Raw genomic sequence first — 23,686 nt, 5'->3', positions numbered from 1 at the left:
CCAATATTCAATAATGCAAAATGGTCTTTATTAGACTACTTTGAAAATACTTCACAATAACACTTATACTTCGCAACTGATAGCGTGCTTAAATCAAACTGATTGCTGCTTACTCAGCTTTCGCTCCTTTTATACTCTCTGCTGTCTCGTTCGCATACTTCTAGGCGTTTCTTCTTCTAGAATTTACTACTTATTTACCAGCTATAAACTTAGTAGCTATAAATTACAGATGCACGTTTATAGCCTCTCGCATAGCCATATGCGCGTGTATATGTGAGTAACACTTCCACCGATGATTGCATACTTTTGTGAGTATCTCAGATATATGCATGTGTTTGTGCGTATCTCTCCGCTGCTTGTATGTACATATGTGTAGACATAATGATTTGATTTGTTTATGTAGATACCAGTAACTGCTTAGTATCGGCTTAGAGATGCATGATCCCTTAGTGTTGCTAATATTCGTCACAATATATAAACATTAGTTGAGTGCTGCCAACTCTCAGAGAACTGATTCGGATCGTTCCAATGAAATTTGATCGTGGTCCAGACCTCAATGGCTCAATGGAATGCTAGTAATAACTGCGTAAACCGTGTGACCCAAATATGAACGGATCGTGATGATACAGGGTGTCGAATGTTTATTATTTTTTCCTTGGGGTTTTGTTTTTTCAAGAAACATTTATACTATCAAATTTCAATGTACAAAAAAAGTTGTAGATGATTCCTGTGGATTTTTTTCAGAACTCTAAAAGAAATCAAAAAAAATTTATTTCATCCTAAATTTATAAAAACAAAAACAATTGTCATTAAACCAAGTGCACATTGAAATTGCAAAAAGAAATTGACAGTAAACGAAAATCCAATATTATCAGTGATTTTCAACAGATGGCGCAACACCGTTAAAAGAAAATTGTTAGGAAGGATTAGAAGTAGCAATTGATCATCAAAAACCCACCGCTGCATAGGTAAATGGTTGTTATAGGCTTTGAGCTCGAATTTCAACCAGAAAAAGAAGACATTTTTGGATAAGGTTTTTGGAACATTTTCAAATTTTTTTCCAAAACTTAAATTTTGTTCTACTAAATGTGGACGGTACCACGCCCATTTCACAAAATTGCACTAAATCTCTATTTTGTGTCATAAAGTTTATCTACAACGCCAACATTCACCTCGTCATCAGTATTTGTTAATGCATTGTTCTTCTCTACCATTTTTGAACTTTTAGAGAGTGGGCTTGGTAATAATCTTATTTTCACAATTTTCAATACCAATATATCGTCGCCGATGCTGTAAAAGCTGCTAACTCCATCCAAAAAATCTTCACAGTTGAACAAAAAATTCTGTTGAATGAAAATGTCACTCAACATTCAATAGTTTAAAATGTATTGAAATTTTCCTAGAAAACTTCTAGTATTTGCCAAGAGGACGGAGTTATTCTAGTAGAAAGTTCTAGTACCTGAATGGGATTCTTCCGTTTGGTCGTTAAACTAATTCTAGTAAAAATATGGACACATTTAGTCTACTACGTTTTATAAAGAACAATACCTTTTTTAAGCAAAAGCAAAAAAAAAACTTAAAATAATGACCCCAACATTTTAAAAATAATAATGAAGAAGAAATACTGTTTATCTATAATTAGAAAAAATAATATTTAGAAAAAAAGTCGCATTATGGCGTGGAAAACGTCTCTGTAAATAATGTGCCCCTTAGAAATTTGCTTTTGCCGTCAAGTTACTGAAGGTATTCAAAATATAACATGAAAACCTAGACATTGATTTCAAAAGAATTTCACTTGATTTGTTAAAAGTTTCATTTGTTTTGAAAAAAGTTTCATTTGATTTGATAAAAGTTTCATTTTACCTGGAAATGCTATAATAAGCCCCTCAAATAGGCATGTATATTGATTCAAACAATTTATTAATCTTTTTCTTTTGCACACAATTGTGTTAGTACATTTGATACTAATCTAATATTCACTGCACCTTGTTAAGAAGAACATTAATGAATCTAGTTTTCTATCCGATGGCGGCATTTTATCATACTCTTCATACCAATCATTCCATCTTTTTATACTCAGTTGAGCAGAGCTCACAGAGTATATTAAGTTTGATTGGATAACGGTTGGTTGTACATATATAAAGGAATCGAGATAGATATAGACTTCCATATATCAAAATAATCAGGATCGAAAAAAAATTTGATTGAGCCATGTCCGTCCGTCCGTCCGTTAACACGATAACATGAGTAAATTTTGAGGAATCTTGATAAAATTTGGTATGTAGGTTCCTGAGCACTCATCTCAGATCGCTATTTAAAATGAACGATATCGGACTATAACCACGCCCACTTTTTCGATATCGAAAATTTCGAAAAACCGAAAAAGTGCGATAATTCATTACAAAAGACAGATAAAGCGACGAAACTTGGTAGATGGGTTGAACTTCTGACGCAGAATAGAAAATTAGTAAAATTTTTGACAATGGGCGTGGCACCGCCCACTTTTAAAAGAAGGTAATTTAAAACTTGCAAGCTGTAATTTGGCAGTCGTTGAAGATATCATGATGAAATTTGGCAGGAACGTTACACCTATTACTATATGTAGGCTTAATAAAAATTAGCAAACTCGGAGAAGGACCACGCCCACTTTTAAAAAAAAAATTTTTTTTAAAGTAAAATTTTAACAAAAAATTTAATATCTTTACAGTATATAAGTAAATTATGTCAACATTCAACTCCAGTAATGATATGGTGCAACAAAATACAAAAATTAAAGAAAATTTCAAAATGGGCGTGGCTTCGCCCTTTTTTATTTAATTTGTCTATGATACTTTTAACGCCATAAGTCGAACAAAAATTAACCAATCCTTTTGAAATTTGGTTTTCTGTGAAAATGGGCAAAATCGGTTGATGCCACGCCCAGTTTTTATACACAGTCGTCCGTCTGTCCTTCCGCATGGCCGTTAACATGATAACTTGAGCAAAAATCGACATATCTTTAATGAAATTAGTTCACGTGCTTACTTGAACTCACTTTATCTTGGTATGAAAAATGAACGAAATCCGACTATGACCACGCCCACTTTTTCGATATCGAAAATTACGAAAAATTAAAAAAATGTCATAATTCTATACCAAATACGAAAAAAAGGGTGAAACATGGTAAGGTAATTGGATTATTTTATTGACGCGAAATATAACTTTAGAAAAAACTTTATAAAATGGTTGTAACACCTACCATATTAAGTAGAAGAAAATGAAAAAGTTCTGCAGGGCGAAATAAAAAACCTTTAAAATCTTGGCAGATATTACATATATAAATAAATTAGCGGTATCCAACAGATGATGTTCTGGGTCACCCTGGTCCACATTTTGGTCGATATCTGGAAAACGCCTTCACATATGCAACTACCACCACTCGCTTTTAATCACTCATTAATACCTTTAATTTTACACCCATATCGTACAAACTCATTCTAGAGTCACCCCTGGTCCACCTTTATGGCGATATTTCGAAAAGGCGTCCACCTATAGAACTAAGCCCCACGCCCTTTTAGATACTCATTAACACCTTTCATTTGATACCCATATCGTACAAACATATTCTAGAGTCACCCCTGGTCCACCTTTATGGCGGTATCTCGAAAAGGCGACCACCTATAGAACTAAGGCCCACTCCCTTTTAAAAAGACTCATTAACACCTTTCATTTGATACCCATATCGTACAAACACATTCTAGAGTTACCCCTGGTCCACCTTTATGGCGATATCTCGAAAAGGCGTCCACCTATAGAACTAAGAACCACGCCCTTTTAAAATACTCATTAACACCTTTCGTTTGATACCCATATTGTAAAAACGCATTCTAGAGTCACCCCTGGTCCACCTTTATGCCGATATCTCGAAAAGGCGACCACCTATACAACTACCACCACTCCCTTTTAAAACCCTCATTAATACCTTTAATTTGATACCCATATCGTACAAACACATTCTAGAGTCACCCCTGGTCCACCTTAATGGCGATATCTCGAAAAGGCGTCCACCTATAGAACTAAAGCCCACGCCTTTTTGAAATACTCTTTAACACCTTTCGTTTGATACCCATATTGTACAAACGCATTCTAGAGTCACCCCTGGTCCACCTTTATGGCGATATCTCGAAAAGGCGTCCACTTGTAGAACTAAGGCCAACTCCCTTTTAAAATGTTCATTAACCCCTTTCATTTGATACCCATATCATACAAATTCTAGGGTCACCCCTGGTCCACCTTTATGGCGATATCTCGAAACGGCGTTCACCTATGGAACTAAAAATCACTCCCTTTTAAAATACTCATTAACACCTTTCATTTGATACCCATATCGTACAAACAAATTCTAGAGTCAGGCCTGGTCCACCTTTATGGCGATATCCCTAAATGGCGTCCATCTATAGAACTATGGTCCACTTCCTCTTAAAATACTCTTTAATACCTTCCATTTGATACACATGTCATACAAACACATTCCAGGGTTACCCTAGGTTCATTTTCCTACATGGTGATTTTCCTTATTTTGTCTCCATAGCTCTCAACTGAGTATGTAATGTTCGGTTACACCCGAACTTAGACTTCCTTACTTGTTTATGTTTAGGATTTATTGATAGCGTCGAATTATTTGCATAATCATACACTTTTTTACCAAAAGAGGCGAATAAATCTATTGCACGTTTCTCCATTTCTTTTCCAAAGTTAAACAAGTTTAAATATTCAAGAATCTCCTTAAGAATTCTGATTGCTCTTGTATAAGTTGTGAATTCATAGTTCCCAATAATATTACCAAAATTACGTACCACATTCCTGGTGGTGTTCAAATATTTGACGAGCGTGTAGCCATTCAGCGTACCAGTGAATGTAAAAACTGCATCATCTTCAATAAATTTTGAACAAGACTCCCTGAGTCTTTCCATTGGTCGGGTTTTAATATCAGTTAGCGTTTCATTTTGTATAATGTTTTCGACAGCTAATTGTATTTTATCTTTGAATTCTATAAAGATTTGTGAATATTCATTCAAAAAGAATTTTAACAAGTAATCACATGCTTCTTGGTTTCCTGTGTGTTCTTCGCTGGAGGATGTAGATACCAGCTAAATTGTCGTTAACGCAATGTTATTTGGCATCACAATTTACCTGCCTCGAAAGCCATAATACCGAAAATATAAAGATCGCCCTTATATGCATTTGTTCTACCTTAGATTTCTCTTTGAATATTTAGATCGAACTAAACTAGATTGCGCATCAACATTCTCTTTTTAAACTGCATATAACACAAATGTATTCTAACCCTGAAGGAAAATCAATAACTTCCCTGCAGCGAAAATGGGAGTCAGAAACGCCAAACACCAGTTCAATACTACGGGTTTACAGCCTCATTCTATTTGGCGAACGAGACGCTTAACGAACGGTGCCTGTGCTGGCGATATCATCTGCTAATGGTACTCTGAAGCTTACGTTATCGGTTAACGTCTAGCTTTACGTTCTGCGTGAACTGCACGAAAGAAATTGTCAAATTTGTTTTCGTCCTTTGTTTTTGACACTTTATTTGCGCTTTGGCAGCAGCTAGTTGTGATAGAAAGTAACGTAAGAATTGGCTTTTACCGATTTTATTATCGTTTTGCCAATTGTATTACTAATCGTGTTACCAACAGATGAATGACGATCGTTTTGGACACGATATCGTCAAAAGTAATGAGGCTGTAAATTACTATCTCCGAGCTGATGCTAATCGGACTCAGAGCGGGACAGTTGGTAACAGTTGGTACAGATCTTAAGTCTGAGCTAAGGCATTGAATCCCGAAGCTCTTTTACAATCCCGGGATTTCGGGATTTGAAAATGACAATCCAGGGACCGCGGTATTTTTCGGGACTATCCAGAGACTGTTGTCTTTAAATGTTGGTTCAAAAATAATTATGTAGCCATACGAATATGACCAGTTTAAGAAAAAACTTTTATTATAAAACTGTATGTTTCCTTTGAAATCGGATCATTGAAATTTGTTACGCCTAAATAAGGAAGCGAGGATTCCCTGTGGTTTAAAGTGAAGCTTAAAAAAAATAAACCAATTAAATATATTTAAATTTGCAAATTAAGATCCCGAAGAAATCCCGAAATCCGCGGAATTTTTTTAATGAAACCCAAGATATCGGGACTGCAAAATGGCTTGGATGACCCGGGGCTCGGAATCAAGGGCGATTATCATTTCAAATTACTGTAAGGGAACAGAATAAGTACTTGTACCGTATCTTAAGAAGGTAGTTCTGCAACACTGCGACTCGCCGCAGGGTATAAACAAAGTTTGAAACCTAGATTTATATTGCTTTGACAAGAAAAATATTGAATTTAAAACAAAATTATATAAATGGTTAAAACAAGCATCCTCTAGGTGAGTTACACATACATATGTATATATGAATTTGGGTATATGCGTGCAACAGTTCATAGCTAAAAATTTTTCGTACAGAGACGCTTATAAACGAAAATTATAAAGAAAGCTTGTTTGCTTATCAGACACATTTTTTCAATGGAAAAATTAGGTGTACACATTTTCTATGATGAAAACAAATTTCCGATTTAGCTGTGCCAAATAAAAATATACATTGGGTGATTTCAGCGTTTACAACTGTTGATCAAAATTCAATTATTGTTCTTATTTGTTTGTTATTAATATGTATACTTATATTTTTAAAGAAATGTGACAAAAACCACTGGTTTAAATAATATTCCCTGAGGAAGACACGAAAATGTGTCGAAACGCGTCGGAAATAAAAAAAATAAACTTGTTTTATTTAATTAAATCGGCCTATAAGCTCCAAATTCATATTAAATAACTAAGCAAATATTTGGCTAAACTCAATCATATTTTAATTCAAAATTTATTCATTGAGGGGACCATTAAAATTCTTTAGACATTTAAAATAATTTTCTTTATTTAAAAAGTTTCAGTGTACATATAACCTTGTATAGGAATTACGATTTGCACTTCCATATAAAAATTTTTGAACGACCCTGCCTGTAAGGAATGTGGGTATCTGGCATTTTTTTTTTAAGATTAGTCATTTACAAAAGTGTAAAATTCGCGTATAAGAATTTCAAATGTGAACAATTTTTTTGCTTAAATAAAAATATCACATCCAAATTAGAACAATATGCCGATTTTCAACAAAAAAAAGCATATGTTGGATAGTTACAAACAAGTTAAGTTCAATATATCAATTTCAGTAAGAATGTAGATAGCCTTTTTTTTAGGACGGAAGAATGTGTATCTGCGGAAGTAAAAGTCATCAAAACGTACAAAAAAATGTGCTTTTTATTAGTTAACAAATTTATGTGCTTAAGTATAAATGTATTTTTATAAAAATTTGTTGTTTTTTTTTTTTGGTAATGAATTATGTTATTGACAATGTACTTTAATTTTTACGGATGGCTTAATTTTATTGCACTATATAGCTAAATTGCTTTCGTGAAGCATTTTTCACTTAAAGTTATTAATAATACTTTATTTACAACTACAATCAGTTTTCTATTTTTAATCACAAATTAGTTATTATATTGGTTCTTTTTTTTTAGTAATATAACGCAAACTGTTTCTCTTTTATCATAAAAGTCCGTCAGAACAAAATTTTTCTGTACTTTTAATTTTTTAGACCGAAAAAAATTATTAAATCCGGACTTTTATTTTATAAGTTCGAAAAAAATGATATGCGGACTTTTTTTTTATAAGTCCAAAATTAAAATTACGACCCTATAACTATGGAATGGGTCATTCAAATGAAATGATTTCTTCTTTTCATACAGTCCTTCTTGCTTCAACAGAAAACTGTGTATCAAATTTCGAGTCAATTACACAATTGGATCAAACTTTATGGCGAAAAAAGGGTGCAAGTTTTCTATGGAAAGGTTAAAGTATGAGTACTATAAGAGTTGGTTATTGTTTTTCAATAACAAATTTCTAGTATAAGTAACAAACATTTCGAAGTGTGCCTTTAGGTTGCTAATCCGGATATTTGGGAGAATCGATTGAAAAATCCATTTCGTTTGAATGATCCGTTCCTTTGTTATGGGGCCGGACTTCTATTCAGTCTTTAAATAATAAAAGTCTGGATTTAACTTTTATTCTGTCCTTGGAAAACCTAATTTGAATATAGTTCTTATTTTCGAACTCCTAAAATATATGTAAATAACTTTTATTTGTGGATTAAAAAACAAGAGTCAAAAAATAAGTAGAATGCATGATTCTTCATGAAAATGCATGTGGATCCCCGGGCTCCCATAAACTTTCAACTAGAACAATTTTTTGAACCGGAATTTTTCCACTAAAAAAAAACTATAAAATGTGTTCGAGCTTTTTATGTAATCTTTCGAAAATTTTAATATTTTTAGAAATTTTTTTGGTTGTTAACTCGAAATTATATTTTTGGTTTAATTTTTCCGCCTGCTATGGTTTTTTTTTTTGTTGTAGGTTTTTTTACAAAAGCTTGTGTTGACTTTGTTGTGATTTTTTTATTTTTTATTTTTTTTTCTTTCAACAAAATTTTTGTAAAAAGTTATTAATTTATTCGTCCCGGTTTTTCGACTGCATAACCAGTTCGTTTCTATTATTTTATATACTTCATTATCACTTGATTAATTTAATTATAACTAACGTGCTATAAATTATTTCTACTACTATTTTGTTTTTATGTAAAAATTTTTTCACCATATCACTCCAAGCTTGTCAATCATTTTTTAAGGCATCCAAAAAAATTTGTTTGTACATTGGAAAAAATTTTGATAGTACCATCATTTGACTGCTAACATTCGTCGCTAACGCAAATTCGCCATACCACAGCACTAACTTATCATTTATTTGCAGCTGCGCCTGTTGCAACTGCTGCTCATTTGACAACAACTGCGGCAGGTGACGCTTCACATATTCACTCACAGTTGTATTGAAAAATTTTGAAAATTCTAAAATACGTTTTTGCAACTCTACCTCAATCTGCATTATACCCGCCTTCTTAAGCGCATTATTTATAATCACATTTTCTGCTGTCGGTTGCTCTATAAGCGTTGTATTATGTTGCTGCACAAATGTTTCAAAATTGTGTGCTGTCAACGTCTTCCAACCGAATGAGATTAATTGCGTCAGTAAATTTTCGCCTTTATCCAATTGCAAGATATTACGCACGCCCACCATAAATGCACTACAGCTCTTTTTTATCTTTTCCATTGCCTCACATTTCACCATTTCAATGGTTTCGTCTTGTAGAAATTCGTTGACAACCGATCTTTGTTGCTCTAATGCATAATCAACTATCTTTGAGAGTTCACGCAACATAATGGATGCGATACGTTTGCGTTCGCTTATATCAAATTCTGACAATTCTTCGCTATCTTCGATATCAACACCACTACCACTACTATCGCCCTCGCCGATATCTGTATCCATAATACCCGCACCACTGCCACTACTGCCAACAACGTAATCACCACTATCACTACCCCCATCGTGTACATCCACTTCGGCATCGTGATAATCACTCTCGTGCAGATTCGTTTCACTTTCTTCTTTTTTATTGCTATTTGCTGCTGGGTTTATCATTAAATGTAGTGGAGTGGCTTTTCTTATCATTTCACTACTCTCCTCCTCGGTTTCATAAGTTTCTACAAATGCTTCATCCCAATCATGATCGTCGTCGTCATGTTCGTCATGACCGTCATGAATATCCAATGCTTGCGCTCCGGAATGATCTGTGCTACTACTACTATTCGTGCTGTTGTCATCTGCATTAAGTGTTGGTTGTGTTGTTGTTTCTGTTGTCACCAACTATAAGTAAATAGATAATTTGTTTAATAATAAAGTAAATAAATATGCATAATAAAGTATGTTTTTTTGTTGTTGTTATTATTATTTTTTGTTGTTTAGTTAGCTTGGCATGTAGTTTAAGGTCAGATTTGTTTATAATAGAAAAAATGTTTAGTTGTTGTAAAGTGATGCAGGAAAATGTTGCAATAAACTTACCTGTACCAAGAGTAATGCGATGAGTAGCAGCAGCAACAGCAGCAGCGTTTGTGGCAGCGACGCTTTCTTCCACATTCTCTCAGCGTAAAAGTGCTTTACCGCACACCAATGACTGAGATGCAACTGAAATTGTTTATCATGTCTATAGTCTTTTATACATTACACTTAATAATGAAAGAGAAATTGCAATATCTCTTTGATTTGTTTTGTATGTTTTTATGTTTTATATGTATGTATATATGTATATATTTTTTCACACCCTACGCGCAACAATTGGGGTACTCTCAGTTTATTGGAAAGAGATTGTATTTGCATATAAGAATATGTATATGATGCGTTTATTTGAATGAATGGAGTTTCTGCAATATATACATACATACATAGTTTCAATGCAAGATACATACATGGCATTAACGAAGTGTATCCTTTGTTGTGTTGCAAATTAGGGCAGGTAATGAAATTTCTGCTTTTACAATCTATGATCTATGCTCTATTTTTAAATTTTACTGCAGTTTTAGTTGAAACATATTTTGACTTTTCCAGTGTTTATAACTTTAGGAAACACTTAATCCTTTTCTTAAATGATTTAGCTGTATTCTTTACTTATTATTATTCAGTCATCATGGAAGCCGCAGCTTTATTTTCTGCGACAGCGAGGCTGCCATAAAATCTCTTTCCTCCTACTCGTTCAATTCTGAACTAGCACTAAACTGTCGCCGATGTCTTCAAGATATAGCCCAACAGAACAGTGTTAACCTTACATGGGTGCCTGGATATAGGGGCATCGACGCAATGCAATAAGAACTCGCTAGGCAGGGTACAACCAAGCAGATTTTCCCGGCCAAAAATGATTAGGTATGCCCCTGTCCCCATGCAAGCTAATGCTAACAGGACGCAGCCACCGTCAAGCCGACGAATGATGGCTACAAACACCGCGGTGTCGACCATCGAAGGTAACTGGCCAAAATGAAATCCTAAAAGATCCCGTCACGTTTAAAACCTAAGTAAGGATACAATTTCCACACTTTTGGGACACTAACTGTTCATTGCCTTATAGGTGATGCAGATCGATGCTGCAGGAGTTTTAAAGAGGATGAGGAGAAGGAAATAGTGGTTCACCTCATCTGCAACTGCCCGGTACTAAACGGAGCACGATAGAGTTTTCTAGATGCTCCATTTCTAGATAATCTGAGTCAGGTTGTGGAGTATGACGTCAAGGACCTGGTAGCTTTTATCAGGTCCTCAAAATGGTTCGAAGATGAAAAGTTATGGTGTATTTTCGTGGTATCACAACGGCCCTAATACCACTGGCCTAAGTGTGCCCTCGGGCAGCTACCTCAACCTAACCTAACCTAAATGTATTTATTTAAATAAATAATGCAAAATGTATATAGATCACCACTTGAATCAAGTGAAAATTTAAGTATATAAATAATAAATACTATTCGAATGTGACGTCTGAGAAATCATAAGGTTTTGCACCAATAAACTAGAAATATAAATTCTAAAAAAAATTAAGTCTTGTGCTAAATATTTTCGTTTTCCTTCATTGAGTATATGGTAAACTCGTATAAAGTGCAACTGCAGATGCAATAACTGTTACTCATACGCCCTGCCCCTATAGTGACTTCACAAACTTGTGGCTTACGCAATTTTACGAAAGTATGTATTTGCAAATTATTGAACATTTTTATTGATTCTTGTCACGAGGGGTTAAGTGACCGTCAAAATAAAATTGGTTTAAATTTAGATGCAGGTTTTTTTCACAGATAGCTCATGGGAAATTATGTCAAAAAGCTGCAACTAACTTTAGAAACTATTTTAATTTAATAATGGCTATGCGCCATACACTTTTAACCAATTTTAAAATTGACTCCGAAGTAAAAAGTTAGATTGCCGTTCTGCAGGTGGAGCTAAAGGCTTAAGAAACATATTAAAAATCATGGCGAGTTTCGTATAATGGAAAAGGTAAAATACGCTAACGTATTAAGTCCACTTTTTTTAATTGCAGTAGGGCTTCGTGGCCAAACTTATTATGTCCCAATTAAACGCCTGAAAAGAATCAATGGTTTAGAACCAGACCTAAAGTGCCAAATAAGTACTAGTTAGTACAATAGTAGCTAGATTTTCTCCTGTTATAAAATCGACAGTGTGGATTCTTATATTTCAAATGGGATAATATCGAACTAGAAGCAACATGTAGAATTTCGGTCCGGGTCGGAGCCAATGAAATAGTACTAAGAAAAGCACTAGATCTTAGCTGTAAGTTTTTAAACTAGTTCGGAACTATCGAAATTGTGCCACTATAGAACTAGTTCTTAAGTGGAAATTTATATCTAATTCGGAACTAGGCCATGGTCATGTTAAATTCGCCAGTTGAAAGCATGTAAATGACATAGATGGCGAACTAATAGTGGTCCGGAATGCATTAGAAGCACACCAGTTTTGTACTAGAGATTTTCCCCATAGGGTCTGGATATTTTCCAGCACTTTTCTTGAGTACATGATTGTCAAATTTTAAAATTCGCGAGCCTTTCTCAACCTGGAACTATAGATCTCCTTTCGCGTTCCCGACCATTGTAGCCTTTATAAAGCTGAAATGTTTCAATACGCGATGCTGTAAATCATTTGGCACCTGTGGCTAAAGAATGGAAAAATGTAATAATAACTTCAGAGAGCTAGCGGCGCTAAAGGCTTTGGACTCATGTGTCGAAAGCATAAAGTACATTACTGAATGCCGCAGATCGTGCAATGAGGAAGGTCTAAAACACCCTCCAAAAAATAAATTGTAAAAATTCAATGCGAATTTCGAGTGACCTCTAACTTGTACTTTGTTAGATTAAAATTAATTGGGATAAAAACTGCGTACTCAAAAAAAATCAAAGAACACCAAAGTTCGAAATTTTCTTAAAATTTTTTCGAAAACGTTTTTTAGCTTTTTAGATTATTTGCATTATTAAGCTGGAAGTGCCCTCTACTGCTTTTAATATATGAAGACATTTTCTAAAGCACTTTTTAATTTTTAATTTATTTAATTATTTTGGAATAGCAATTGTCTTTCGTAATACTGTGGTTTGTTAAAGGATAGTAGCCAAAATATTCCAGTAGTCTTACTCAGATTTTTATCTATCTTTTGTACGTAGCTCAGTAAATGACTCACTGTCTCGCTGTAAAGAGAATCAAGAGGAGCTTATAAATTTGCTTGAAAACAACAACGATTTGAGCCAGATGGATCCGAAAAGATGTGTGGTTTAATTGAGTCAGATATTTTGTTTACTTTCTTTTTTATAAACCGGTTTCTTTGGATAGAGATTGTATATTGATGCTTATCCTTTAGCTTTTTGTGTAAAATAAAATACAACAGCAACATCTGCCTATCACAACTCATATACACAAAAATAAGAGGAATTCCGTTTCTGAAGTCTCTCAATGATCCAAAGTATTCCCAAGGGAATTGAGCGTGAAGTGGCGCTAAAAAACTCACCGGATGATGGCCAATTTATTATTTATCTAGAAACTTGTTAGGAATAACTTAATGCGTTTAGGATTGGAACTCCTGACTTGTATTTACGACGTGCTAAATTCGAATATTGGTTCCATTAAAATTTGTGTAAGACTTTTCACAAACTACTTTCTCGTTTTTCTTCTTTTTGTTTTTCGCATCCACCCAAAGTATTAAATACAAATTTTTTTAAATTTATAGATTTTAAATCATATTAAATGCTTCGTTTTCTGTATTCAATTTTGATTTTTTTTTTCAGAACTTTACTGAAATTTTTTTAAAACTTATTTTCAAACATTTTTTCGAAGTTTCTAAAACAGAATATTGAAACATTTTCTTATATTCTTGAACTCTGATACCAATTGACTTTCAGTTGTTCGAACAACTTCACAACCGAAAATTCGAAAGTATTGCCCGAAATATATTACGACAACCGAATTCGCAACACATCAAAAGCTTTAAAAACAAATATTTTAAAGCAAACCAAATTTAAAAATTTTAGTACTAGAAAAAATATTCGAAAGTTTGAAGAAAGATTTTGAAGACTCCAAACGCTTGGTTTAGGCTTTAGAAGATCAAACATTTAAGCTTTCACACCGTTTTTTAGCAATTTTACCACATCCGCGCATAAAAGGTTTGTCTATACTTCATTGATAAGTTATATATAGGGTTTTGTTGCAGCATTCCCACACTAGATTAAAGTTATAATTTTATGAATGTACTTACACCAATGAAATTGTTTATGAACTGTAAATTAAGATAAACTGCACTTAACATGCCCTTTTATGGGGAATACTTCAAGATGCACGCACTAAGTTAGGTCATATTTTCTTCTTTTTTTTTTAATATCATGTGATTACTTTTTAATTTTTAATTTAATTATTTCATTATAAATTATTAGTTATCAACTTCAGGTCCCCGAGCAGCTTAGTAGTGCGCCTCATATTCGCACTTGACCGCACCGATTTGCGAACTTGTTTTTAATTGGAATCAATTGCTTGCATTTTTCAACACCCAATTACATATATATGAAGTATCTTCATATATAAAAAAAAATCACACGCTTTAACAAATGTATAATTCTACATACATATATATATATGTACAAATTTACACTTAGCGACAAGTATTAACAGCAGTGAATTATGCATATGAAGGCACGAGCTCTATTGATAAAGATTCGTAGTTTCAACTTTAATTGATGAACCAAATATGTGGAATAATTCTTTATATAAGAGATTGCATTGAATGGTAAACTTAACATTTAGTGATTATAAGGGTCTGCAAATAATTGTTATTTCACAAAATTTAAAACAGAAACACCATACTACGTTCCTATCTTATATTTTTGGGATTATGCAGTGACTATTCCTAGAAGCTATCTTAGTAGTAATGTTGGGGACTGATCTGAGATCATTTCGGAATAATTTTTCTTTTTTAGGATTTATTAGGACTATTTCGGGATGGATTTGGAAGGACGTTTGCGAATATTTCGGGATTAATTTGGGACGATGTCGTAACTATATATTGAGATCGTTATTAGATCATCTTTTGATTATTACAGAGCAATTGTGAGATAACTTTGATATAGAGCTATAGTTTCTAGCTTTCGGGATCATTTTTGGAATATCTTGGAATCATTCAGTAGAGTTCGAAAAAATTCTTTTCTGAATTGGAAAATTTATGGGGTTGTTATTATTACTATCATCGCTTTGTCATCTGCATGTTATCGATGTGATATAGACTTGTTATCGATAACAACTGTTATCGGTATATAATTAGTGAATTGTCGACGTGTTATCAGTTTATTATCGAAAAGTTTTCTAAATTTGGCGGCCACCGTGGTGTGATGGTAGCGTGCTCCGCCTACCACACCGGGCAAAGCAAAATCAAAAAATTTTAGAAATAAGGTTTTTCAATTAGAAGAAAATTTTTCTAAGCTGGGTCGCCCCTCGGCAGTGTTTGGCAAGCGCTCTGGGTGTATTTCTGCCATGAAAAGCTCTCAGTGAAAACTCATCTGCCTAGCAGATGCCGTTCGGAGTCGGCATAAAATCATGTAGGTCACGTCCGGCCAATTTGTAGGGAAAATCAAGAGGAGCACGACGCAAATTGGAAGAGAAGCTCGGCCTTAGATCTCTTCGGAGGTTATCGCGCCTTACATTTATTTTTATGTATTATTTATAAATTTGTATTGAAAAGTTATCGATTTTTATCAAAAAATTGCCGATATGTTATCGAAAAAATATCTCTTTTTTGAGTCGAACATACATGGATCTGTTCTCGAAATCGATGTTTTTCCGATACCTGTTCGAGAAGATATAAAAAATTTTTCGATAATAGATTGATATTTTTTGATAATAAATATACATTTTATCGATAGAAAATCGATATTTTCTCGATAAAAGTGGATATTTTTTGTATAAAAAATCGATAATTTTTCCAAAACTTAATTGCTAACAGCCGTTCGGCTTAGCGCTTATTAAGGCAAGTCAAAATATACATAATTTTCAAATCTTCACTTACAAAAATTATGTAAGTTTTACGCATTAGACGGTATGAGCCTAATATAAGATAAAAACGTTATAAACATCAGCAAAAAATTATATGGAAATTACTTAACCTTCCATTAAATTATTTAACATTTTTATTTAATCAGTTAAAATTTTCATACACATTTGTTTGCACCGTAGTGTATGCATTTGTATGCAAAATATATTTTTTATATGAACGCACACTCTGAGTAACTTTCAATGGAAAAGTAATGCCCCTCTGCAATACTTTAAGTTGCGTTTTGGAATATATTCTCTTTATATCTCAATGAATTCTTTATATTTTTTAATATGTAGATACATATGTACAACTATACACAAAACAACTCCATGAGATGTAATACATTGGTGCATATGCTGAGGTTTGCACTTAACTGCAATAGTAGTAAATTTACTACGAAATGTAAAAATCGACTGCTCATCTTCGATATTTTGTTGTTCTTGTTGTTGTTGTAGTGATAAGGACTCTCCCTGAAGGCCTTGGGTAGTGTTATCGATGTTGATGGTCCTTTGCCGGATGCAGAAGGTACTACTAGACCGACCATCTCGAGAACGATTTAGTTAGTATGACCACATGAAACCTTCTAAGCCATCCCACCCTCCCTTCTCCTAGATCCATGAGGAAATTGGCGTCGCCAGAGCCTCGGCTGTTAAAGAAACACGATTCCTCACGGGTAGGTGAGGCTGAAAATTGGGTTGGAGAAGCTATATATTGCACTGGCAACCCATTCAAAGGGTTGCGCTACAGCAATTGAATCAATTTGGTATTTTAGTCGCCTCTTACGACAGGCATACCTGCCGCGGGTATATTCTAAGCCCCCTAGCCGAATGGTGTGTCGATATTTTGTAATGGCTCATTCTACCGCAACACTACATCTGGCTTGAGACAAACTGTTAACGGCAACTTGGAGAAGAATCTCGGTTTTAATTATTTTTATTATTTTGGATTTTATTAGAACTCTTCAAAATATTCGATTTAAGAATTTCACTATTCGAATAGTTGATTTATTTACATTATTCGAATGATGGCAACTAAAGCATTATTCGATTCTCAAAATCGAGCTTCGACTTTGTATGAGTTCATTAAAAAATATTACGTATACGCCATGTGCGTACCACATTTTTCTTCTTTGTTTAATCTTTGTTAATTTGATCGATTTATAGATCTCGAAATCTTTGAATTCCATATCACAAAAACGCTGTTCCCAAATAAATTTTCCGCACTTTCCGATTCTGGTGAGAAAAACGTAAGTAAGAATACAAAACTTTCCGAAGAAATAAATTTTTTTGGAAAGAATATCAAAAAAGGGTCAAAACTCGATATTTTTTTCTATTTTTGGGAACCTATTTGTGGTCAAAAATCTACATTTTTTTCTATTTTTGGAAACCTCTTTGTGATCACCGCAAGCATCTTTAGCTTTAGGAACAAAGAACAGGTCGGTATTTTACCAACGTGCCAATCTGGTCTTTGTACGATAAAAAATGCGCTCGAAATCAGCAGAGACGTGGTAAGTGACAACCGGCTGACATGAGAGCCTTGATCACCCATTAGTTGAAAAAGTTGTATGAAGCTCAAGAAAATGTTTTATAAATTTTTCCTTCTTGACTTCAGGAATATGTGAGCAAAGTATTTAAATGCAAAGTAGGCCCCCTCTGTATATATCACATTGAATTAACTTTGGACCCTCAAATTAAACGCCAAAATGCAGACAGTTTTTGCGGATATATATTGACAATAATCTAAATGTTCCGAAGATTGGCAGTTTTAATAGCCAGCAACATACCAACAACGCCTTTTGTATCATGGACAAGCCAAATCTAGTTGCGTGATTGATTTCGGAGTATTTCTCGGTAATTTTGAGAATATAACACACTCTGTTTGAGATTTTTCAGTATTATTATTACTTTTTTAAGAAGAGGTCAAAAGCAAGGCCGTAGCTGAAATGTGAAAGCAATTCTCTGGGACTGCTATCACCTATATTGGGGCCTATTTCGGGGTCCTTCCAGGGTCAAATCTTTATCATTTGAGAATTGATTCGGTGTAATTTTTAATGGTATTGGGAACGTTTCGGGATCCTTATAGGACCATTTATTGATTATTTGAAAGTTGGAAATAAACCCCAAAATCATCGTAAGATTATCACTGTACGACCATGAAATAAATTTAAAAAATCATCCCTTAAAGAGCCAAAAATAGACCCCGAAGTGATCCGCAAGTTACTCTAGAATGATCTTGAAATTACCCTGAAAGTACCCTGAAATGGTCCCGAAAATCACCATGAAATGATCATAAGTTGATCCCGAAATTGCCCCGGAAGAGCCCCGAAATAGCCTATAAAGCCACATCGAAATTACCCCGAAGTGATCCCGCAAGAACCCCGGCATAGTCCCTATTATAATCAGGACATTGCTACAAATTGGCCTCGAAATGCTCCCGTAAATACCACGAAACGGTCCCAAAATGATCCGGATATGGTCCCAAAACTACCACAGGAAATCATCTTAAATTTATCTCAAAAAAACCCCGGAAATAGTCCACAAATTGTCCCGAAGTAGCTCTAAAACTATTCCAAAATTGCCCCGAGATAGTCTCTATAACCATCCCGATATAAACCCGAATGGTTCCCAAAATCATCCCGAAACGACAACGAGATAGTCCCTAAAACCTTCCGGGAGTGACCGAAAGGACCACGAAATGGCCACGGACAGAAACGCCCTATCTACCCTACCGCCCCGCAACAAACAGCATACCGTTCGTAGTTTTTATTTTGCTAATTGCTAATATACTAAAATTTTTTCACCAACTCTACTGCACTTTCGATTTTGCGATAGCGGGAACACTGGCGTGTTGTGCATGTGCCTATAAGTGATATTCATTTAAAATCTGCAACATGTGTGATCATATTTGTGAAATGCTTACTTTGTTGTATATTTGCATACATAAATCGATAACCAGTATTTATGATTATTTAATATAATTACCGTGTATGGACAGATGTATGTTAGGGTGGTTCCGAAAAAAAAAATTGTTCAATTCAAAATCTTCGTATGCCAGAAATGTCTTCTAGCGCTGACTCATACATATATAAGCATTGAAGCTGTGAGCAAAAAATGCAGTATTCACTTACAGATGATTTTTAAATTATACTTGCATTGCAAAAAACGTAAATTTGGCGTTTAATGTTATATAGTTAAAAATAAATATTTATAAGATAAAAATATATACGAAAAAATTTACCCATCCTAATAAACATACTCACTGTATGTATGTCAACAATACAACTAGAGCACAAAGCAGCGAAAGCACTTGAAATTTATTTATCTATGCAATTCTTTATCTATGCTTAATATCTCCAACAATTGTGTTGAATTCAAAAGCGTGTTCTTTATTCTATAAATAAATGTCAAATAATTTATGACGTTTATAATAGGTAAAGTGAGATGATCAATATATTTTCATTCCAATAAATTTATATGTGTATGTAGTTAAACAATAATTCATAAAATATGGGTAATGATAAGCGGCTCACTTTCTATACAATAGAGCATCCGTTACAACTCACTTCACTTATTTAAGTAGATATCTACATAGTACTCACATTAGGGTGTGCCCAAAAATTACGAAACTTTGTTTCGCTCTCACCGAAAATATCAGAGATTGTGTTCATACAAAATTTTTGTCAGAGATGGAGCTCTTAATTTTAGTTTCAAGAAGTCCCCCACGGAACTTGAAGTTTTGACATTCAAATATCGTAGTCACTGTGGTTTTTAGCATTACTTTGCCCTGCAAAGTATTTAGAATTTTTTTTTTTTGACAAAATGGATAGGTGGAATTCCTAAATTATCATCGGCCATGTTAATGTTTCTACAGATATTAAGAACTGAAAATTATTGAATTTGGCTCTTATCTGTAGACATGTAGAAACTTCAATATCGACTATAAAAATTTAACTCGATACATTTTTTTTCATTATAATCTAGTGATGAATATGATCTATGTATTCATTTTAGCTAAACAAAATTTCTTCACACTTTGCAGCGCAATGTAATATATAATGTTGGAAACCCTAGTTCCCGTGTTATTTAAGTTGCAAAGCTTGAAGTTCCGCGAAGGACCTCTTTTTTTGTTTGGACATAGTCTCTGTCATAGTCTTTTCAGGTGAGAGCGAAAAAAAAAATTCGTTAATTGTTTAAGATACCCTTATATACATTAGGCGTTTTGATCAAATTTATTCGTGCTACAAGTTAAGTTATGAACTAAAGAAATTTTTTTAGCTTAAAATAAATTTGTTTCGTTTTAGAAGCCAGTGTTTTTCAAAATTGGTTACATTGTTGCATTACACTTTTAGCCCCCTCTCACTATGGTACACCCCTGTTGAAACTGGAAGTTTCCTTGGACTCCCGTTGGAGGACATTGATGACAGTTTGTGATCGATCGCACCTATTGGGCGAAGCATTGCTACAACAACAACAACTTTTTATTTTTCAAAAATTCTCCTTTGGATAGAGCCATAAAAACAATTTAAGTGTAACCAATAAAAATAAAATAATATATTATCTGCACAAACTCAGACAAACGCATGCACTGTTTGATGCTGCATATTAGATTGGGTCGAAAAAAATGTTCTCCAACAAACATCAACAAAACAGGCGAAATGTGAATGTACTCGAAAACATGGAAATTTATAAACAGAAAACATTCGACGGCAAAATAATAAACGAACAGACAAACGCAATTTCTGATACAATATTTGAACCTTTAAAACCGGTACAACAACCAAGCACACAATAACAAATCAACACAAAACAATAAAAAGCAACAAACACAGAAAGAAGGTAAAACAACTAGAATTGCTGATTTCTACCTGCCTCAGTCAGCCACACGATCAGTGAAAACCACTCTCGCTTCTGAATGAACACTAACCTGGGTCGATTTGTATGGACGAAAGTTAACTATGTCGCGCCATCGGTGTTTCGATAGGATTTGGGCTCAGGAAAAAGGGTTCCACTACGCATACCCAAAAAAATAATTTTCGAGCCTGCGAAAAAAATGGCTAAAGGGTCAATTTTTCGACCAAAACACTCCCCAAAACCCACAAAATATATTTTTTTTTTTTTTGAAAAAAATGTCATCGCCAACCTTTTTGCAACAGTTTTTTGGAAAAAAAATATTTTTTGGGTTTTGGAGAGTGTTTGGTCGAAAAATTTACCCTTTCGCCATTTTTTTTCGCAGCCTCGAAAATTATTTTTTTGGGTATGCGTGGTGGAACTTTTTTCCTGAGCCCAAATCCTATCGAAAAATCGATGGCGCGATATCAGTTTATAAATCGACCCAGTCTAATGAACACACAGCACATGCATTTAAACAAACATCCATTTGTATTGTCACCTGCTCATGTAACTACGAACTATAAATACAAGACAAACGACAACAACATCATAACGAAACCGTCCCGAAACAAAATTTGACAAGGGATGATGGAAAATCTTTCCAATATACATCAATAACCACCCTGTCTGAAAATCAGTAAATCAAAATGAGTTAGTTTATTTTTATAATTTTTCAATGGGTTCTACGATTTGTTAAGTCGTTGTGGAGTTATTGTTAGCCAAATACAGCTCACTTATTTTGCATTATCCTTCTTTGGGATACTCAGAACTTGAATACAATTTCATAGCAAATATTTTATTATATTTTTTTTATTACAAATAATTGAATATATGAAATTTGAAAAATTTTATTTTTTATTACTAAAAAATTGCATTTATGAAATCCTCAGTATTCGAATAATAGCAGTTGCTCGATTATATGCAAAGTTCAAGTCGAGTACCAGATAGTCGCTTTACAATCAATGTAAAAGTTGATAGTCGACTTATTGACTAGTCGAATAATCGATTGCCAAGAGACCTACTGCACATATCATAATCACCTAAGTCAAAATAGGATGATTCGCAAAATTTATTTTTGATAGCATGAATGAACACAAACGATGTTCCATTTTAAAATCGTATAACGGTCCATATTTGGAATATTGATTTTTAATGACATTTATGAATATTTGACTTTTTGATTCCAGATTTGAAGCGCTTTATACAAAACTTTTCATTGCGTGTTTTTAGACTTAGGCTGTTATGACTAGTGCACAGATATATGTCTAATCGGTATCATTATATTCAAACCTTTTGAATAATAATTATGAATCATAACGGTTATGGTTTAATTAAATAATTTCTTGGGGAAGCAGTTTATGATTATTTAGCATTGTTCTTTATTTTTAATGATTATTTTGATATAATAATCAAAATATGCGGTCACTATACTATTAAAATACAGAAAAATCATCAAAAAATAAATCAAAATAAAATTTAAAAATATATAAAATAATCAAAAGTAGTTAAAGGAGGCTTTTTTGATTACTTTTGATATGTTCCAATTATCGTAAAAAGTCATTTTTTTTTTGTGATTATATTCAAGCGTTAATTGCTTTTCTGGAAAAAAAATTTAAATAATCATTGGGAATAATAAAAGACATCTAATCAATTGATAAATTAATTCAAATTGGACAGATGACAGTTTTTATACAAGTTATTCTTACCCATTGATGATGAACCCGCCTGTAAATCACCACCAAACACAAACTCCGTATTTGCCTCTTTCGTACGAGTGCTAAGCCGTTTCTAAAGTTATCGAGATAGGTAAAGAAATATGCGATTTAACCTCAGTAAATGTCAATTTTTTAGACTACTCTAATATTGTACATCCAATAAGTATTTGGGGTAGCATCAAAATTTGTGTCATTTGTTGCGTTCAAATGAAGGGTGATCCAGATACAGATAGAAATTTAACATGCAAATGCAACAAAAATGTGATCCATATGGATCAATTTGTTGTTGCGTTTTCATGTTACATTTTTATCGGTATCTGGATCACTGTTCATTGGAACGCGAGGATTAATAAACACTAGCAACACGCATGACGCAATAAAACCAGACAGGTGAAGTCAATGACACAAAATGGGGTTACATTTGACAATACTCGCTCTCATAAATTTAAGTGTAGCTTTTTGATTTAACTGCAACATTGATTATTTCAGTATAATAAAAAACAAAAATACTATATTAATGCCTTTCTGAAATGTAAAGTAACGCGCAGGAAAATAGCACCTGCGGTCTGTATTTCAGTTTTTGGGAGGGTTTATATCCTTTTCCTGAGAGGAAATGAAAAAGTTTTAGTTAACGCAATTGAAACTCTGAATTATCCCACTGTCCACAACTTAGAAATATGGAAAGATATTCAAATTTACACTAAAAAATTGACAATACAAAAATCTTCAAAAATATTGTAGCACTGAGAAAAATTTTAATTCATTAAGCGGACCATCAAAATTCTTTAAACATTTAAAATTCGTTTTTCTTTTTAATTTAAAATAGTTTCGGAAAAAAATTGTTTTTGAATTTCCTTATTTATCCTCCTGCCCCTCCTCTGTCTAACCCTCTTTCTCTCTTATGTATTCTCCCCTCTATTTTCTAGTTTACCTTATTCGGCTTATTCATTTTCCCTATCCCTTTTCATTTTCCGCAAATCTTGCTGC

The 23,686-nt window shown here is 33.6% G+C and overlaps 2 protein-coding genes across 6 annotated transcripts in view; one reads left to right on the top strand and one right to left on the bottom strand.

Moving 5' to 3' along the window:
• Positions 1–20,457, top strand: part of LOC137239711 (ATP-dependent RNA helicase Ddx1-like) — a 57,071-nt gene extending 36,614 nt beyond the window's left edge. For both annotated transcript variants that reach the window (XM_067765325.1, XM_067765324.1), the window contains one exon: positions 20,444–20,457. The gene's annotated coding sequence lies outside the window, so the exon portion shown is untranslated. The remainder of the gene's footprint in view (positions 1–20,443) is intronic.
• On the bottom strand, positions 7,358–23,633 carry LOC137239710 (uncharacterized). 4 transcript variants are annotated; one of them, XM_067765321.1, is made up of 3 exons: positions 22,691–23,633; positions 10,044–10,166; positions 7,358–9,848 (listed from the first exon to the last, which is right to left on the bottom strand). In XM_067765321.1, the coding sequence occupies exons 2-3, from the start codon at positions 10,116–10,118 to the stop codon at positions 8,757–8,759; spliced, it is 1,167 nt and encodes a 388-aa protein (XP_067621422.1). In that variant the 5' UTR covers positions 10,119–10,166; positions 22,691–23,633; the 3' UTR covers positions 7,358–8,756. The 4 variants fall into 4 exon arrangements, with proteins under 4 accessions (XP_067621422.1, XP_067621421.1, XP_067621423.1 ...); XM_067765320.1 differs by lacking the exon at positions 22,691–23,633 and adding an exon at positions 14,272–15,427; XM_067765322.1 differs by lacking the exon at positions 22,691–23,633 and adding an exon at positions 10,448–15,426.
• Positions 23,634–23,686: the final 53 nt, after the last annotated feature.

This window comes from Eurosta solidaginis, chromosome 2 (assembly GCF_040869045.1).
Source record: "Eurosta solidaginis isolate ZX-2024a chromosome 2, ASM4086904v1, whole genome shotgun sequence".
Classification (NCBI taxonomy): domain Eukaryota; kingdom Metazoa; phylum Arthropoda; class Insecta; order Diptera; family Tephritidae; genus Eurosta; species Eurosta solidaginis.
The sequence above is the reverse complement of the archived record's forward strand: the minus strand, read 5'-3'. Positions and strand labels throughout refer to the sequence as shown.

Coding starts and splice junctions, on each gene's coding strand:
- LOC137239710 (XM_067765320.1), bottom strand. CDS start 14,322: ATGTTAAGTGCAGTTTATCTTAATTTACAGTTCATAAACAATTTCATT. Junction 10,167..14,271: donor TCATAAACAATTTCATTGGT/GTAAGTACATTC, acceptor AAACAATTTCAG/TTGCATCTCAGTCATTGGTG. Junction 9,849..10,043: donor TCGCATTACTCTTGGTACAG/GTAAGTTTATTG, acceptor ATTTACTTATAG/TTGGTGACAACAGAAACAAC.